This window comes from Podarcis filfolensis (assembly GCF_964270895.1).
Source record: "Podarcis filfolensis genome assembly, chromosome: 8".
In the NCBI taxonomy this organism is placed as follows: domain Eukaryota; kingdom Metazoa; phylum Chordata; class Lepidosauria; order Squamata; family Lacertidae; genus Podarcis; species Podarcis filfolensis.
In genome coordinates this window covers 64,584,092-64,601,547 of record NC_139611.1, presented here as the reverse complement: position 1 = coordinate 64,601,547, position 17,456 = coordinate 64,584,092, and the positions used below count along the sequence as shown (strand labels likewise).

The 17,456-nt window shown below is 45.2% G+C and overlaps 2 protein-coding genes and 2 long non-coding RNA genes across 4 annotated transcripts; 2 read left to right on the top strand and 2 right to left on the bottom strand.

Annotated features, from left to right (window-relative positions):
* The first annotated feature begins 845 nt into the window (after positions 1-845).
* On the top strand, positions 846-6,115 carry NR0B2 (nuclear receptor subfamily 0 group B member 2). The gene is made up of 2 exons (XM_083627935.1): positions 846-1,708; positions 4,810-6,115. The coding sequence occupies exons 1-2, from the start codon at positions 1,186-1,188 to the stop codon at positions 5,067-5,069; spliced, it is 783 nt and encodes a 260-aa protein (XP_083484061.1). The 5' UTR covers positions 846-1,185; the 3' UTR covers positions 5,070-6,115.
* Positions 6,116-8,805: 2,690 nt separating this feature from the next.
* GPATCH3 (G-patch domain containing 3) lies at positions 8,806-17,456 on the top strand. Its single transcript, XM_083625739.1, has 7 exons — positions 8,806-9,192; positions 9,629-10,056; positions 12,033-12,213; positions 13,164-13,223; positions 15,164-15,285; positions 15,564-15,691; positions 17,160-17,456. The coding sequence occupies exons 1-7, from the start codon at positions 8,823-8,825 to the stop codon at positions 17,371-17,373; spliced, it is 1,503 nt and encodes a 500-aa protein (XP_083481865.1). The 5' UTR covers positions 8,806-8,822; the 3' UTR covers positions 17,374-17,456.
* LOC310768033 lies at positions 12,572-13,155 on the bottom strand. The gene is made up of 2 exons (XR_014551168.1): positions 12,700-13,155; positions 12,572-12,669 (listed from the first exon to the last, which is right to left on the bottom strand). It is a non-coding gene; the product is annotated as an uncharacterized lncRNA (long non-coding RNA).
* On the bottom strand, positions 14,753-15,251 carry LOC310768032. Its single transcript, XR_014551167.1, has 2 exons — positions 15,114-15,251; positions 14,753-15,083 (listed from the first exon to the last, which is right to left on the bottom strand). It is a non-coding gene; the product is annotated as an uncharacterized lncRNA (long non-coding RNA).

Genomic DNA, 17,456 nt, shown 5'->3' with positions numbered 1-17,456 from the left:
TCCATTGACTTAGCAAGGTGTGGTGAGCCTCCTAGGACCAAAACCTCTGGGGTACAAGGGGGAAAGGTGCAGGTCTTCCTTCCAAGAGCTCAGTGCGTTTAAAATGAAAACAAGAGAACAAAATGAGTAAAAGTGACCAAGCAGTTCAATAGCTGCCCCTCCTAATGCTGTAGAAGTAGTGTTGCCGTTGTGCTTTACCTTCTCCTTTCCTCAACTGTATGTTGCTTAAACATTACAAGGCTCCAAACATTTTATTCTACAGAAGAAACTGAAAGTTTTATTAACTGTAATCATTTTCATTGGAATTGTTTAAGACTTCATCGCAGCCATGAACATTGCATGGCTTTCACTGGTATAGAATGAGGGGGCTGCAATCGGACACTCATTTTCCCCGACCCTTGTAGATGCAGTTGAGACCACCATTCATTTTCAGCCAAGAGCAGCAAAATCACTTGAGTCAGCCTCATGTGGAACCCAGACTTGCCCTTTTTTCCTTTAGTAGTAACTTACTGGCTCCTCCACCTCCCTTACCCCCTTCCTTTGTTATCAGCAAAGAGCAACTGTCTGAGTTAAACAAACAATCTGCAGATAACTTGACTTCCAGGTTGCTTGTTCCAAGGTTAGAATTTTATGAGCTGTTTTGCCACTGGGCTGTGATCAGGATGTGTTGTGTGAACTCCTTGGCAGTGACCCCTGCCATATCCTGAAACCTGATTACACACCTGAAGCCTTGGTGCCTTGGTACAGGCTGGGTTAATGACTTTGTTTATACTGATAAGGGCAATCCAGATAAGGCAGCCCTCTGAGTCTCCTGGCTCTGGCTGGCACCTTCATTGAGAAAACCTTTTCTCTGTGCCACGTAGAGATGCTGCTTGCCCAACCAATTACTTTGGGACAGACTTGTTTTTCAATGAGCTGCTGCTACTCGTCAAAGGAAGGTCAAGGCCACCGAAGGGGGGTGGTTTCATTTACCCTGCCGGGGGCCTTATAAGCAGAGCTGAGAAGCAACAGCCACCATTGCTGGAAGGACAAAAAGAGGGTGTGAAGCGAATAGAAGGTGCCAGGTCCCTATAGCATAAAAAAGTGCCAAGAAGCTCTGCAACGGGACCGGACACGCTCAGCAGGACCAGATAAAGCATTTGCTCTCCCAAGCAGCGATCCTGCAAGCCGCCCTCCGACGTGGAGATGGAGTACGAGAGGTGTTCCTGCCAGCACGAAGAGAACCAGAACGCCATCCTCTACACCCTCCTGAGCCAGAACCTGAGCCATCACAGGGGCAGCCACAGCCCTTCCCAGAAGCGTTGCTTGTGCCAGAAGCGCCGCACCGTCTGCCTCCAGACCCCTCAAGCCACCTGCCAAGCGGCGTCTGATGTCTTGGTGAAGACCATCAGCTTCATGAAGAACTTGCCTTCCTTCCAGCTCCTGCCCTGGAAAGACCAGCTCCTTCTGCTGGACAGCTGCTGGGCTCCCCTCTTCCTTCTGGGCTTGGTCCAGGAGATGGTGACCTTTGAGGTGATGGAGACCCCAGCCCCCAGCATGCTGGAGAGGATCCTCCTCGATGGCCCGTGTAAGAGGCAGGAGCTGCAGCGGGCCCAGCCCACCCTGGCCAGCGTTCAGCGTCTCCAGTGCAGCCTGAACTCTTTCTGGAGCCTGGACCTGAGCCCTAAAGAGTACGCCTATCTGAAGGGTGCAATTCTGTTCAACCCCGGTAAGTGCTGCTGGACCCTCACATAGCAAAGGAGCCCTTCGTAAAGGCCATTGCTTATCATTGACAGTAGAATTAAAGAGCCAGAATTATAACAGTGCATGTTAGGAATGTGTTTTCCATAGGCTGCATTCTGAGTCAAGAACTTTGAATCCATTTCATCAAATGCATTTTTAGCAAATTATCTGATAGGGGTAAAAAAGATGATTCTTGTTAAAGCTTTAATAAAAGTTACAAATACCAAAAAACAATGAAGTAAAATATGTCATGAAAAAAGTCATAAGTGCAAAGAGAATGAAAAGACAAGGTGGGGAAAGAAAGCTAAAGAAAGAATGGATTATGTAAAATATTCCATGGTGGGATACAGATTCGTATTTACACAAAGCATATAAAGCGTCACCAAATAAAATTACATTTGGTAAGAATGTACCAACCATGAGATTCTTTGGACATATAAATGACAAACAACCACCAAACAGATGCGAAGTCTGAGGGTTCTGCATCACCCCTGGTGGTGTGTATCTTACGGGTCTGTTTTTCAGAGATGGAAATAGACATGACTTTTTTGAGGCATGAGTCCAAACAGTAGCAAAATGCATCCTCCCATCCTTAAGAAATTAACGAGGGGCAGTAAATATAAAAATTGTTTACAAATAAGATCAGTATAATAAAAAATACATTAAAAATAGATTTTAAAAATATTTCCGAAACAAGAAGCATCCTATGTACTAGTAGCAAACTCTTTTCTGCAAGTGTGGGTCCTTGCGCAGTCAAAACAGAACCACCTACTCACCAGAGGTGAGTGATTAACAGACTTTGGAGAACCCTAAACTACAGAAGTAAACAAACCCAGAGGGAGACAGGCTCAAGTGGGACCCCTGAAACGTTCAAGTGGGAAGTAATTATGCTCAGTGAACACAGAGCCCTGACTGACTGAGGGCATGGGAGAAAGGACAATGTGGTGTAGCGGTCAGAGTGTTGGACTAGGAACTGGGAGACCAGGGGTCAAATCCCCAGTTGGCCATGAAGCTCACTGGGTGACCTTGGGCCAGTCAATGCCTCTGAGCCTAACCTACCTTACAGGGTTATTGTAGGGGATTAAATGAAGAGGGGGAGAACCATGTGTGCTAACTTGAGCTCCTTGGAGAAAAAGGTGGGATATAAATAAACAATAGAATTGAGGGGGGTTTTTTTGGTTGGTTGGCTGGTTGGTTGGTTGTTTTTAAGAGCCCATGGCTGGTGGGAACCCATGCTGCAGCATTTGGTTGCGTGTCCCACTTGTTCTTCCTTTAGGTGATAATATCCATGCATCAAAAGAAGCATAATCTTAAAAGGAGAACTTCTTCCATCTATGAGAGAAGGGAGACTGCTTCATTTAAGATGGTGCTTGCAAAATGCAGTCTTCACACTTGCCTGTTTCTGGTGGCTTTTTGAAAACAAAATCTTTTGGTTAATTAAATGGATCCACCTTTTTAGTTGATCCTAGCTTTCTTTTTATCAAGGAACCAGTGCAACCTTAGGTTTTCATGCTAAAAATGAACAGGTAGTTAGTTCATAGTCTAAGCAAGAGCATTTTCCTAGGGTCTGGATGAATCCTCGCTGGCAAAAGATTATCACACACCTTTCTGCTACAAAGTGGTGGAGAGCTCCAGGCTGGTTTTGCTGAGTTGGTTTCCTTTGAAGAGGAGAGTAGCGGATACACAGAGTGCTTGTTTTTAAAATCCGGTTGTTTACCGATGTGCAATTGCGCAGTCACGGGCATGGGGGAGGGAGAGGGAAAATCACACAGCGGGCTTGTATCCAACTATGCCATAGAGCACACCTGTTGGAATAAATGGATTTAAGTTAATCGTGTCTATTGATTTCAATGTTCCTCCTCTGAGTATGAGGTAAGATGAAACTAGATTGCACCCAATTTACCTGCTTCAAGAACCTGGGGTTGAAGCCAGAGTTTTGCTCAGAGAGAGAGAAAAATTGCCCAAAGTAGATTCACTGAAATTAATGGTGCTAAGTTTGTCATGCCCATTAATGTCAGTAAATGCTATAAGTATGCCAAACACTGGGTATTGCATTGACATCCTGTCCTTCCTTTAAAAAGTTTAGGGTTGTATATATGGTTCTTCCCACCTTATTCTCACAGCAACCCTGTGAGGTAGATTGGATAGTGACTGACTGGTCCCAGATCACCCAGTGAACTTCAGAGATGAGAGGTGTTTTGAACCCGTCTCCCAGGTTCTAATCTGGCATTTTAACCACTGCTGCTTGGCTTAGGACACAGGGTTGTGCCCATGAAATTTTACTGGACCAAATTACCCTGCCCCAGTGTGGTTTTTAAAAAATTAAGGGTGACAATTTGTTGCTTCTTAAGAGTGCCTGAATTCTGTTTCTTGAAATGGCTGGCACACATTCCCCATTCCTGCTCTAAACACTATGGCACAGCACTTCATTTTTTTCTCCAAAAAATGATAGCTAGGCTTGTAGCCTTCATGAAACCCTCCACTCTAAGCTCCTGAGTTACTGACAGCTGGTAGAGATTAGGTTCTGAGTTTCAAGGTAGAGAAACATTCTAGAGAATGTTGATTCTGGATTGGCTTGGTGGCGAAAACAAGAGCCCCGTCAGCCAGCAGCAATGTTCTGATGAAATCATCCAAGTGAGTCCACTTGAATGCCCTTTGTTTCTTCTGCATTCCCCCCCCCCCGTTTCCAGGGCCCAATGCAGTGTATCACAACACTTTAATCAGTCATAGCTTCCCCCAAAGAATCCTGGGAAGTGTAGTTTGTTAAGGGTGCTGAGTGTTGTTAGGAGACCCCTAATCCCCTAATAGAGCTACAGAGTGGTTTAACAGTCAATCCTTCTTCCCAGGGAACTCTGGGAATTTTAGCTCTGTGAGGGGAAGTAGTGGTTTCCAAACTCCCATCACCCTTAACTACAGCTCCCAGGATTCACGGAGAGAAGGCATGACTGTTTAAAGGGGGTATGATGCTGCTTCAAATGTGTAGTGCAGACGGGGCCCAGTATTGAAGTGTTCAAATCATTTGACATTTTCACAGAGCCTGTGAATAATCTGAGTTTCCTCTTCTCTCTCCTCTCTCTCTGCTCCCAGATGTGCCTGGTCTTAAGGCTTCCTCGTACATCGAAAGCCTTCAGCGAGAAGCTCAGCGAGCACTCCAAGAAGTCATGACCTTTCTCCACCCAGAGGACCAAGGCCGTTTTGCCCATGTCCTGCTGATCTCCTCCTCCCTGAAATCCATCCCTCCTGCCCTCCTCACTGCCCTTTTCTTCCAACCGGTCATTGGGAATGCAGACATTCTGGAGCTACTGACAGAAATGATGCTGGCGAGAGAGCTCCCTTGGCCACAGTGACTCCAGTGGGGTTGGCTCCCAGGTCACCCACCACATGCTCAGCTTTGCTCCAGTTTCCAAGTGGCGGTGTGCAGTTCATCTGGATTGTGCAGTGGGAGAGAGAGCCTGCCTCCTAGTGATGACTTTTCAGACAAAGGGGCTACTGGTTGGCAGATCTTAGAATACAAAGGGACGTACAGCCTTCCATTAGGGAGTGAGGCAGCCATCTCAGGCAACAAGTGGGGGATGGGGACACAGTGAAGAAATATAGTGCTTTGTGAGCCCTTCAGGCTATCCTGTGCCCCTAAACTAGCTTGTCCCATCACCAGTGCTGAAATAAGATTCAGCTGCTAATCCAATGAGCTGCTTTTTGCAGAAAGGTGGTGGGCAACCATTTTGTCCTTTGTCTACAGCAGGAAAATGTGTTGATCTGGCCCTGATTACAGTCAGTGGTGCAGTTCAGGAATGTTAGTCTGTGGGCTCCAATGGTTTTACAGGAGGCGGCCCCCTCTCTGCTTTAGATTGTATTATGTATTAAATCTCTTCAGAATGTGATGAGCCAGTCCTGCTGTGTTTGGGAGGAGGAGCACTAGCCCAATCTGTTGAATGGAGTCCTAGTCCACTGCCTGCAAAGTTCTGGCCTGATCATACTACCACTTAAAGCCCAGCCTTGGGAGCTGCTGTTCCTGTAACCAATTTATTTAGTTGGGACATAGTTTCTGTGACTGGTGGCTCCGTCTATTTCTCTTCACCCTTTGCTTGCCATGACATTCAGAACAGCTTTCAGAAACCGTAATTCCTCTTGCCTGCTATTCATCACACTATCCATATAAAAGCTGTCCTCCCTGATTTCGCTAGACTCCAGCCTACCCTCACATGTAGTGCCCATTTGCTCCAGTTTGTAGTACACGGGATGAGACCATCTTGGCATAAACTTTGGGTGTCAGTATTTTGTAGATGGATGCTTTCTTGTAATTTGTGTGTAAAAATAAGATGTGCTAAGTTATTATTTTTTAAAAAACAACACCACCTCAACAATGAATAAAATGTTTTTGCAGTTTGGACAATTGCTGGTGTCATTTTGAAGACTGGAGGGATTTGGGCTGATCAATAGTTTAACACCAAGGGATAATAAAGATATTGTATCCAAATCTGTTTCTTATCAAATTTTAGAGCAATATATGTCTGTTCTGGAATTCACACATCATCCACAAATGTCCCACTTAGGCTGCCCAAATCCTTCACCAAATGTTCATCGGTAGAGGCACCATAGTTGACTACAGCATGTTGCTTGTTGACACTACATGACTGCAAATCAGCTCACCGTCTCCTTTTCTATCAAAAATTATAACAGAACCTGATTGCATTATAAAGTAGACCATATGTACAGCTGAGGGTGCCAGGTTCTGCATGTCTCCTGAGAGTCTGTCTGTAGCGATTATATTTCCAACAAAAGATGATATCACCATGCGCTGAGCTATCCTATATGAATCATGCTGAAAGGAGAAAGACTCCATGATTCTAACAGCACATTATTGGAAAAGATACATCTAAGCAGTTTGGGTGACATTCATGACGGAGGCATCTCTTTCACAATGGTGGTGTATCTTACGTTGCACCAACAGGGTGGGGCTTCTGTTGTATCCTATAGTCCAGGAATGAGAAACCTTTTCCATCCCAAAGGCTGCATTCCCTTTTGGGCAACCTTTGAACTACATGCCAGTGATGGGTGGGGCCAGAGGCAAAAGTGGACAGAGCAACTAACTTTACCATTGTCTAGCAAGCTAGTTTCCATGCACACACATCCCACTCAATCCTCTATGCAGACAAGCAAAAGTTATTTTCAGAATTCAAAGACACATTTCAAACCAGCAGAAACATCCAAGAAGGGTAAGAAGTGTGGTCTCAGGCAGGGATGTGGCCTGGGAAGAGTCCTAGCCAGAGAGGCCTGGAGGACTACATTTGGCTCTTGTGTCTGAGGTTCCCCATCTCTGCTCTAACCGCCCAGCAGGAGTATCTTAGTTACAGGATGATGCTGTTAATCAACTTTAGTTGCTCCCATTAGCCAATTGAGACATTCTGAATAGCCAGAGCTCCGCTTCTAAGGTAAATTAATGCCCCAATATTCAACAATCTAGCCTGCACATTGCAATAATTTAATTGTTGTTATTGTCATCTTCAAGTTCACACCAGCCCGAAGCAATTTCTGAAAAGAAATTTAGAAGGAATTCTCAATTTATTAGCAATTGTGCTTTCTCTTCCGCAAGGTCCCTGGCCCATCATTTCTTGACAAAACACAAATCTGGAACATGGGGTTGGTCAAGAGGGGATAAGCCAATTTAGGATGCTTGTATTGAGTTCCTAATTTTCAACTCATGCTCATAACTTGAATTAGGACTAAAGAGTACTAACTACCCTATCCCCACACTCAAGCACAGGTAGAGTAGCCTAGTTATCTCCTCCCATTCCCATATTGTGTACTTTCCAGCTGTACAAGGGGGCACCCAATTTTTTCATTGTGTGTTTCCATTGCAGATGCATATTGAATGTCTCTGAAGGGTACTATGTATCTATTTGACTAGTAGAATGCCAACTCGCTGCCCTTGGTACTGAATGTAACCTTACCATATACAGTCAAACCTCGGTTACCAAACATAATCCATCCTGGAATCCTGTTTGGCTTCCAAAATGTTCGACAAATGAGGTGTGGCTTCCGATTAGTTGCAAGAACTTACTGCACTCAAGCAGAAGCCATGTCAGATGTTCGGCTTCTGAAAAACATTTGAAAACTGGAGCATTTACTTCTGGGTTTTCAGTGTCCGGGAGCTGAAACATTCCAAAATGGAGCCATTTGGGAGCCAAGGTTTGACTGCACAGTAGTGACCTGGAGGAACTCAATTTCAAGTTTGTAAGTGTAAAAATATGTATTTTCTAAGTGTTTGGCATATGTTTAAGCTAAAGTTTTACGCTTATTTAGCAGGCTGTACTTCCCTCCAAGCCAATAGAAGTGGCAAGATGGCATGCTTTTCTTGCTTCTCCACTAACGCTATGAAAAAGAAAGTGTACCTAGTTCTAATTTATAAGCGTACGCCAGGGAATGACTGGGTAGTTTCTTCCCCACTCCCTACAAAATTAAATCTGTACCCAGGAATTTGATCAGTGGCAGTTTTATATTTTTAAATTGAACTATGAGATGCTCCCCCGCCATCGTGGCAGGACTCCTGTGCCTATTTATAGGCAGGAATTCAACAGCTGCACCATTTCCCAAGATGAGGGTGAAGGGAAGCTGCACCTGTCGAATTTCAGCCTGTCCCGCAGCTGCTAAAAGGACAAAAAAAAATATTGTGCGTAGCAGCCACCATTTAGAGCTCCAATATGAAAGTTTAAAAGGTGGACGCCAGACGCAAAAGGGGCCTAGCGGCTGCCTCAACATCAGCCTTCAGCCTCAAGATCACGTAGTTAACTGGAGAAGGACCACAGAGACGACGAAAAGAGCAAGCTCGAGGTCCCTCCGTCCTGACCACCAGAAGAGTGGCACTGGCTAAGCAATATCTCTACGGTCGCAGCCAGGATCATAGAGACTAGACCATAGAACCCAAATTCCGTTCGCCCTCAGAGTGGGTCGCTCTATCCATTGGCACGTCTATGTTTGGCACGTGACTCTAACAGTGCCTAGCCGTTTTCATCTCTGTGGTCTTTGATTAGCATCGTCGGGGAAGGAGCCTGGCGTGACGCCATTACCTTGCGCCGCTGACGCCAGCACCGTCTCACGTGATGCGCTTCCGGTGTTGCAAGATGGCAGTGCCCACCACTGACAATCCTTCCCTCCAGCCCGGCGGCCGATATTGCCTTATCAGTTGCGTTCCGGCCCAGCTTCGCTCCACCGATCTCCGTTTCTACTTCAGCCAGTTCATCGAGGCCGGTGGCTTCCTCTGCTTCCATTACCGCCATCGCCCTGAACGCATAGAGGGTCCGAGCGCTCCTTCCCGGCCAGGCCCGACCTGCTGCTGCCTGGTGGCGGTGAAGCCCGGCTGGTCCCGCCGCTTGGTCCGTATGTACTCGGGAAAGCGCTGGATCGACGCGCAGGGAGAGACGTTGCCCGGCCGGTGCCTTATACGAAGGGTTCGGGTTTCCTTTGACAAAGGTACTGAGAGGCAAGGAGGAGAGGTGCTGGGAGTGGTCACTGCATTTACCTTTGATACATTTGAGCTTTGAATAAAAGCATTATGGATGGCACTTACTGCATGTTTTAGCATTTTGGGCCCATTTATTTCATTTTCTCCCCCATTTACAAATCAATGAGATGGTGTCTTTATGTATCTAACGAATTTGGCTTTAGCCCATTACAGTTTATGGCCACGTTAGAACTGTTAGTCTTGTAAAGAGCATAAGACTTTTCATGTGTGTTTGCTGTAGTGGATGGACTCTGCAGTCATTCTGGGAAACACTTTGTTCCTTTTGGCTGGGGAGAGTAGAATGAGGCTGAAGCAAAGATATGTAAGTGGTATACTGATGTAATACAAGTTGGTGGATTACTGCTAAGTGATTCTTCTTGCCCCTTGTGTTTATAATTTTTACAGATGCTGATATGCTCTCCTATAAGACTAAAAAGGAGCTCCGCACATCCTCAAATGAAACTTTCACTGAGGATGATTTAAAACGGCTTCCTGAACTAAACCCACCATCTTTCATGCCCTGTGGGAATGTGGGAACTCCTGTGAGTGTCTTTTTAGATCTCATTAAAGCCTGCAGGATGCCTTCTCGTGCTATCAAGAAGCTGCGGTTGCAGTTTCCCAGAACTGGCTCTTCTCGCAGGTATGGAAATGTACCATTTTCATATGAAGAAACCGAGACTATTGTAGAAGAGGAACGAGTTTACACAGCTTCAGGAGAGGAGATAACAGAAGGGGGAGACCTATCAAGAGTGAGCACGGCCAATCAAGGCAATGGCATGGCAGAGAGCTACTTGAATGATCCAGAGAGTGAAGCAGAAGCTCAGTTGGATGATGTAAGTAGTTTTTTTTTCTAATTACACAATGTCATGTTATGTGCTTGTAGCTATTTTAGAGATGTAATTATATTATTTTGTAAGGAAGAAGGAAATGTGCTAATACTTATTCATCCTTACAAGTTGGGAAATATGTCATTTTATGAATCTGAAAACTAATGTGACCCACACAAATGAGCCTATGGACTGCATTTTGAATCAAGGTTTTCCCATTCTTCAGGGTAGCAGCTACCCATAATGATAATGTTAGGTAGAAAAGTTGTACAGTGGTGCCTCGCAAGACAAAATTAATTCGTTCCGCAAGTTTTTTCTTCTTGCGAAGCACCGTTTCCCATAGGAATGCATTGAAAATCAATTAATGTGTTACTATGGAGACCGCTTGCCAGGCTGGCGGTGCGGAGAAGGGCTTTTCTCCCCACCGCAAGCCTTCAGGACAGGTATGGGAACAGAGGGGAAGGCGCGCAGCGCTTCTCCTCTGTTCCCGGGGCTTGCGGTGGGAGGAGGGTTTTTCCTCCCCACCGCCAACATTCAGAACAGCATTCTGAATGTTGGCGGTGGGAAGGAAAACCCTCCTCCCACCGCAAGTCTTCAGGACAGCCATCCGAAGGCTGGCGCGGGGAGAAGGTCTCTCCGCCCCACCGCCAGCCTTCGGAGGAGCCTTCCGAAGGCTGGCGGCGGGAGGAGGTCTCTCCGCCCCACCGCCAGCCTTCGGAGCAGCCTTCCGAAGGCTGCCGGTGGGGCGGAGAGACCTCCTCCCGCCGCCAGCCTTCGGAGCAGCCTTCCGAAGGCTGCCGGTGGGGCGGAGAGACCTCCTCCCGCCGCCAGCCTTCGGAGCAGCCTTCCGAAGGCTGGCGGTGGGGCGGAGAGACCTCCTCCCGCCGCCAGCCTTCGGAGCAGCCTTCCGAAGGCTGGCGGCGGGAGGAGGTCTCTCCGCCCCACCGCCAGCCTTCGGAGGAGGTCCGAGGACAGTGGGGAAGACGCGCTGCGCTTCCCCGCTGTCCTGGAGATTTCCCTATGGGCTTTCGTCTTGTGAAGGAAGGCCATAGGGAAATTCGTTTTGCGAAGCGCCTCCAAAACGGAAAACCCTTTCGTATAGCGGGTTTTTCGTCTTGCGAGGCGTTCGTCTTGCGGGGCACCACTGTACTGGAATTCTTGTACTCTAGCTGAAGAAAATACTTTACTTATTGAAACCTCAGAATTGATTATCTTCTTGGAGAATCAAAACTGTTAATTCTGACATTTTGTAATGTCTCCCTTATTCATTCTGCGAAGCTTGCTTTTATTCTAACTGTATAGTTCCATTAGCCCATCACACTGCAGGCTAGGTGCTTAACTGGGAAAGACTTTGTAACCAAACTGAGACTGTGGCAAGGGGGTGGGGGGTTGACTGGTTTAATATGAATACTAGTTCACAGCCAAGGGTGACTGCTTTGCACTAAAGGAACCTATGGTCTCTTAAGATGCAAATTGTATATACACATGCATGGTAGAGAAAAGGGTGACGGGAGGAAAGTATGGTAAAAGAATGCAAGTAAGATACTAACGATAGAGATGAGATGACCAACAGATAAGATCTTGTTACTACCCAGCCTGGTTCCAGCCCCTTAAAAACTTCTTACTGCCTCTTAAAGATCTCTCCACATTTTGGATCCATTGGCTGGGTGCATAATGATAACTTTATGGCATTCATTAAACCATAAAAAATGTTTTAAAACACTGCCCATCACAATGAAGGGTCTTGGCAGAACTATAGTGAGTCCATAATCATACATACAATAAGCTTCTAAAAACCAGTCTATTACGTTTCTGTGCTCCTAATTTCTCTGTCTCCAGAAGTTCAAGATGAGTTCTGTCTGAGCAGGCCCTTAGCAGTGAGCTTATTACAACTAGGCCCAGTGAAACTGAGGAAGTGGGCAATGAGGGGAAACTGGCCTAAACCTTTGCTGTATTTGTCCCCACCCCCCCTTCTGCTACAGGATGACGATGACAGATGCGAAGAGTGGGAGCGGCACGAGGCTTTGCATGAGGATGTCACCAGCCAGGAGCGCACAAAGGAACGTTTGTTTGAGGAGGAGATTGAACTGAAGTGGGAGAAGGGGGGTTCTGGGTTGGTCTTCTACACAGATGCACAGTACTGGCAAGAAGAAGAAGAAGGAGGTAACCCTGAACAACACATCCTGGGTTTGATTCTACTTTGTTGCTGAGAGCTGGGCTAGAGTGTGCATCAGCGTAGTCTTTGTGAACTCATGGCCCATCTCCAGATAGACAGTTTGCAACATCCCTCATTAATAAGACATGAAAATGTCTCGGGACTGGTCTGAGACACTTTTGTGCAAAAACATCAAGAACGTAGCCATACTGTTTCCTGTCATACTTCTTGTCTTGCTCTCTACTGGAGTCTGTCACTTCTTCCCCTGATATCGCTTGCTGTTCTGTTGTTTATCCTCCAATGGTCCAAGTCCACTGATATCTTTCCCTGCCCTCTTTCATTGACCACTGTGTGTTTTTTACTTGCCTTCCTGGTGCACGAGGCCTCCGCTCTTCCTTTATTCCCCATGTCCTAAACATGGAGCATGAAAACCCAGATGGCACTGGCAAGAATAAGGTTCTTTTCTCTGCTGCTGCTGCTGCTGCTACAGCTACAGCTACAGCTACAGCTACAGTAGGCCCTACAAAGAATTATCCAGGGCAGTTCTATCCTCAGTTCAGCATGTTTGCTAAATTGGTGAAGTGGTCAAGAGGACCTAATAGATTATAAGGGGAATCTTCAAAGCTACATTTAGGGTTAATAATTATGTCTGCAGTAAGCTCTCTGAAGAAAGAGCTTTCTCCCCATCTCTAAATATTGCAGCCTTAGTGAGAGCTTGTTGTCCTGGAATAAATCCTTGTACAAAGGCCAAGAATGGGGAGGAATGATGCTGAAATTTTTAGGATGCTGAACTCTAGATCTATGTTCAGCATGTCCTGCATAGAATTTATCCTGCAGTGTTTGGGTGTGGAAGAGGAGCATGATCGTAATGTGGGAAAGGGGAGGATGATCTTAATGTAACACTCATCTGCAATGAGCCAATACATCCTGCTTGATGTCTTAACTTTTCTTTTGGCAGATTTTGATGAGCAGACAGCGGACGACTGGGATGTGGACATGAGCATCTACTATGATAAAGGTACTTGAGCTAAGGGCTGTTGATCTGTGATGCAAGGAATGGACAGAACCTAAACTAGTGCCTCATGCTGTACTTGAGGCTGCTGTTAATGCATTTTGGAAGCTTTAGCTTCTGCAACTACTTGGCTTGCCTTCCTGGCCTACGTGGGGCGTCACAAACATATTGTACTAGGGCTCCAGCATTTCCATTGGCACTCTTCGGTCTTCCAGACGCAATTCAAGGTGCTGGGACTTGTGTGTGTTTGTGTTAGTCATCCTGCTGTGCTGTGGTCAGATTTCAGAGAACCTGCTCTAGTGTTAGTTGTAATATGACAAATCTTCATAGCTGCTATCCTGCCCCAGTATGTGGGCTTAATAGCCTTCCCCAGTCTGGTGCCTTCCAGAGGTTGGACTACAGCTCCCATCAGCCCTAATCAGTGTGGCCACAGGTTATGGGTGTTGAATATTGTAGTGCAGCAGCATCTGAAGGGTGGCAGGTTGGCTTGCAACATCCTACATACTCCTCTACCCTGGTTGGCACCTTCCTACTCCAACCTCTGAACAGGAAGCAGTTCCTTTCTTCACCACCACCCCTTCCAAGCCCTGTTTAGAATTGCCTACCTCATAATTTTGGTTTTTAAAAATGAATGACAATAAATTCACCCCAAAATGGATTCCCACTTCCTCCCAAGCAAGTGAAACTGTTCCAGATTAGTAAAATTTGCAAAGCTTTTACTTGAGCCCACCATAACAGGTATTAGGCTATTGTTTCTCTCTTTTTTAATTTTTTTTTTAAAAAATAGATTTTTATTGATTTTACAACATGTGTTAAAACACAATACAACTAACAATTAACGACACATAAACAAACAAACATGTAAACACATATAATTTCTTAACCTCTCTTTCTTGAACCTTGTTTCCACGACTTCCCCATACCTCCCTTTTCTGCATCCCTGTTTTAAACTTTTCCAGCAACCCCTAATTTCAGTACTTGTAATTCAGTTTCTAATCTTTTTCCTCTTACCCAATTATTTATCACTGCAATTCTGTTTTACATTACCCATGACATTTTAGCACTCATTAATTTTACAACAGTTCTTAAGATAAACTTTAAATTTCTTCCAATCTTCTTCCACCGTCTCTTTCCCTTGGTCACGGATTCTGCCAGTCATCTCAGCCAGTCCCATATAATCAATCACTTTCGTCTGCCACTCTTCCAGTGTGGGTAGTTCTTGTGTCTTCCAATACTTTGCTAGAAGAACTCTTGCTGCTGTTGTAGCATACATAAAGAACGTCCTATCTTTCCTTGACACCAATTGGCCTACCATGCCCAGGAGAAAGGCCTCTGGTTTCTTATGAAAGGTACACTTAAGTACCTTCTTAATTTCATTGTTTCTCTCATTGTGGTTGCTAAGGCTGAAGATGACTGAGAGGAGAAGGACTCTCTTTATGCTGTCAATGCCTCTTGTTGTTTAAAACGTTTATATGCCACTTTTCAAGGCAACTAACATAAAATCAGCAGTGCTTAGTATAACAGAAACAGTTCAATCAATCAGTCAATATTTATTTCGGTCATAGACCAGACAGTAACAGAAACAGTTAAAAAATGCGGTGGCTATATTAAGGTGGCAAAGCTGCAATGAAGAATTTGTGGTGGTTGCTCTTATAGTCTCTCTCTTAAAAAAGAGATTCTGGACCTATGAACATCTGAAGCTGTTTTACACTCAGGCTCTTTGTCCACCTAAGCCCAGTACTATCTGCTTAACTGGAAGTGGCTCTGCGAGGTCTCTGTTATAGTCCTTTCCCAGACCTTTTGCCTGCTCTCTTTTTAACCAGAGATGAACCTGGGCTTTCTGCATACACTTGCTCTGCCACTAAGCTCAGGTCTTCATGGGGAGACAATGATAACAGGGTTTCTTCATGGGGAGACAATGATAACAGGGTTTCCATTCATTCCAGATGGTGGTGACAAGGATGCTCGGGATTTGGTCCAGATGCGGTTTGAGCAGAGACTCCGGGATGGTTTGGAAGATGGGTCTGTTCTGAGCCAACAAATTGGAAACTTTGAAAAATACACCAAGGTAAGAATAAAAAAATGGAAGAACATAGAAACATTTGAACTTATTTTGATTTGAAAAATCCCTATTGTAAGAGCCTGGGGATCTGAACTGCGTTAGTGCTTTTAATACAAAGGGTAGGGGGTTATTGTGTTGTATTGGGTCTGCTGATAATGGCCTTTGGGGGGGGGGAGTGCCAATCATTCTTAATCTGGTTCTGGTGTTAAGTGTCCTTAGCAATTGCTCTCTTTGTTCTGGAATTGATAGAAGAATCTCTAAAGTAACATTTTTTTCCTCCCCAGGGTATCGGCAGGAAAGTGATGGAGAGGCAAGGCTGGACTGAGGGTCTTGGGCTGGGAAGCAGCAACTCAGGAATGACTGAAGCACTAGACAATGAAGGCCAGAATCCCAAATGCAAGAGGGGCTTGGGGTAAGTGAAGAGTGTCCTTTTAAAATACATGCAGTTGAGACATTCAGCCTCTCCACCTATATAAAATAAATAAAGATATAGTCATACCTCGAGTTGAATGCGCTTTGGGTTGAGCGCGTGCGAGTTGCGCTCCACGGCAACCCAGATGTAACAGAGCACGTTACTTCCGGGTTTCGCCGCTCACGCATGCACAGACGCTCAAAATGATGTGCCGTCGCGTCTTGCGTTCCGTTCGGGGTGTGAACGGGGCTCCGGAATGGATCTCGTTCACATCCCGAGGTATCACTGTAATAATATTTATTATTACATTTATATCCCACCTTTTGTTCAAGGAGCTCTAGGCAGCATGTATGGGTCTTCCTCTCCCCCTTTTATCCTCACAGCAACCTTGTGAGATAGGTTAGGCTAAGAAACACTTGTTGTGGGGGATTTGCACCTGGTTGTTTCCAGTCTTGGTTCAAAACTAACCACTACAGTACACTGGCTAAGGGAGAGTGACTAGAAATGATGGTAAGAACAGGCAGCCACTAGGACCCAGGAACTCTGCACTTTTTATCCCACTCTTCAGCCAAAAAAAGGCTCCCAGGGCAACTTACAAAGGTTAATAGGACAGTCCCTGCCCTCAGATGTACACTGTAAATGACAAAGGGACTGGGGAAGTGACTCAGTGCACTCTTTTTTAGAGTTCTTATAATGACCTGCAGCATGTGTTTCTAGGAGAGGAGAAGTCAAAAGTTACTTGTCTTTCAGCAGAGCTAATGTAGAGGACCTGCAGTCCCATATTCATCCCTCTTCTTTATTTTTATTTTCAATTTCATTTCAATACTGTACTGCTTTATATTTTTAAGAAAAGAATCTCAAAGCTGTTTAGAACCTACATTAAAACATCAAATAAAACAATCCAGAATAAAACATTAGAGAAGAAAGTCAAATATAAAGTAAACATTCAAAGCAACATAATTAACAGAAAACTAAAATATTATCTTAAAACTTTCACAGTAAAACATTACAAAGGAGGTCAACTACAGAATGCACATTCAGTGCAGCAAAGTTAACAAAAAAAACTTTAAACATTCCAAAAGGAAACATTACTAAAGGAAGTCATATATAAAACACACTTTTAAAATAGTATAATTGGCAGGCAAATAAAATATAAGTATAGAGCAAATCTGCTGCTGTTGCTTTCAATCCTTCTGGTGGTAGTTCATGGCAGGTGATGGCTGTAAAAGCTCAGGCTCGATAATCTGGTTCTGTACTAAGAGAAAGCCAAGGTAGTCTTTGGCTTCTTCAGCAGCCTCGTAGCTGGAGTCAGCCAGGGCCCCGCCCTCCCAGTCCACCAGTCCAGGTGAGAAAAGACCTGCATGGCAGGGAGCAGGTCTTACAGCTTCACAGCCAAGAATGGCTGTGGTCTTCCTGCAGTCTCCCTGAGCCTGATGGAACCTTTCTTTCTTTTATTGCTTTTCTGTAGGTACCATGGTGAGAAGCTCCAGACTTTCACCAAGCCCAAGAAGCCTCGTGGGGACAACAGCATCCTCATCTCCACCATCTATGATGACCCTTATCCTGTGGATGCAGAAGAGCAGCTGCTCCGGCGCCAGCTACCAATCAGTATGAAGCATCGCCAGGATGTGGCATTTCGCCATGCCATGCATGGTGTTCATCACAATTCCAGTTCCTCATGAAGGGGCTGCTAGCCAGGAATGGCTTTCGGACTAAATTGCAGCAATTTTTGGTTTTGCAAATAATTTTTTTTTAATAAACAAAA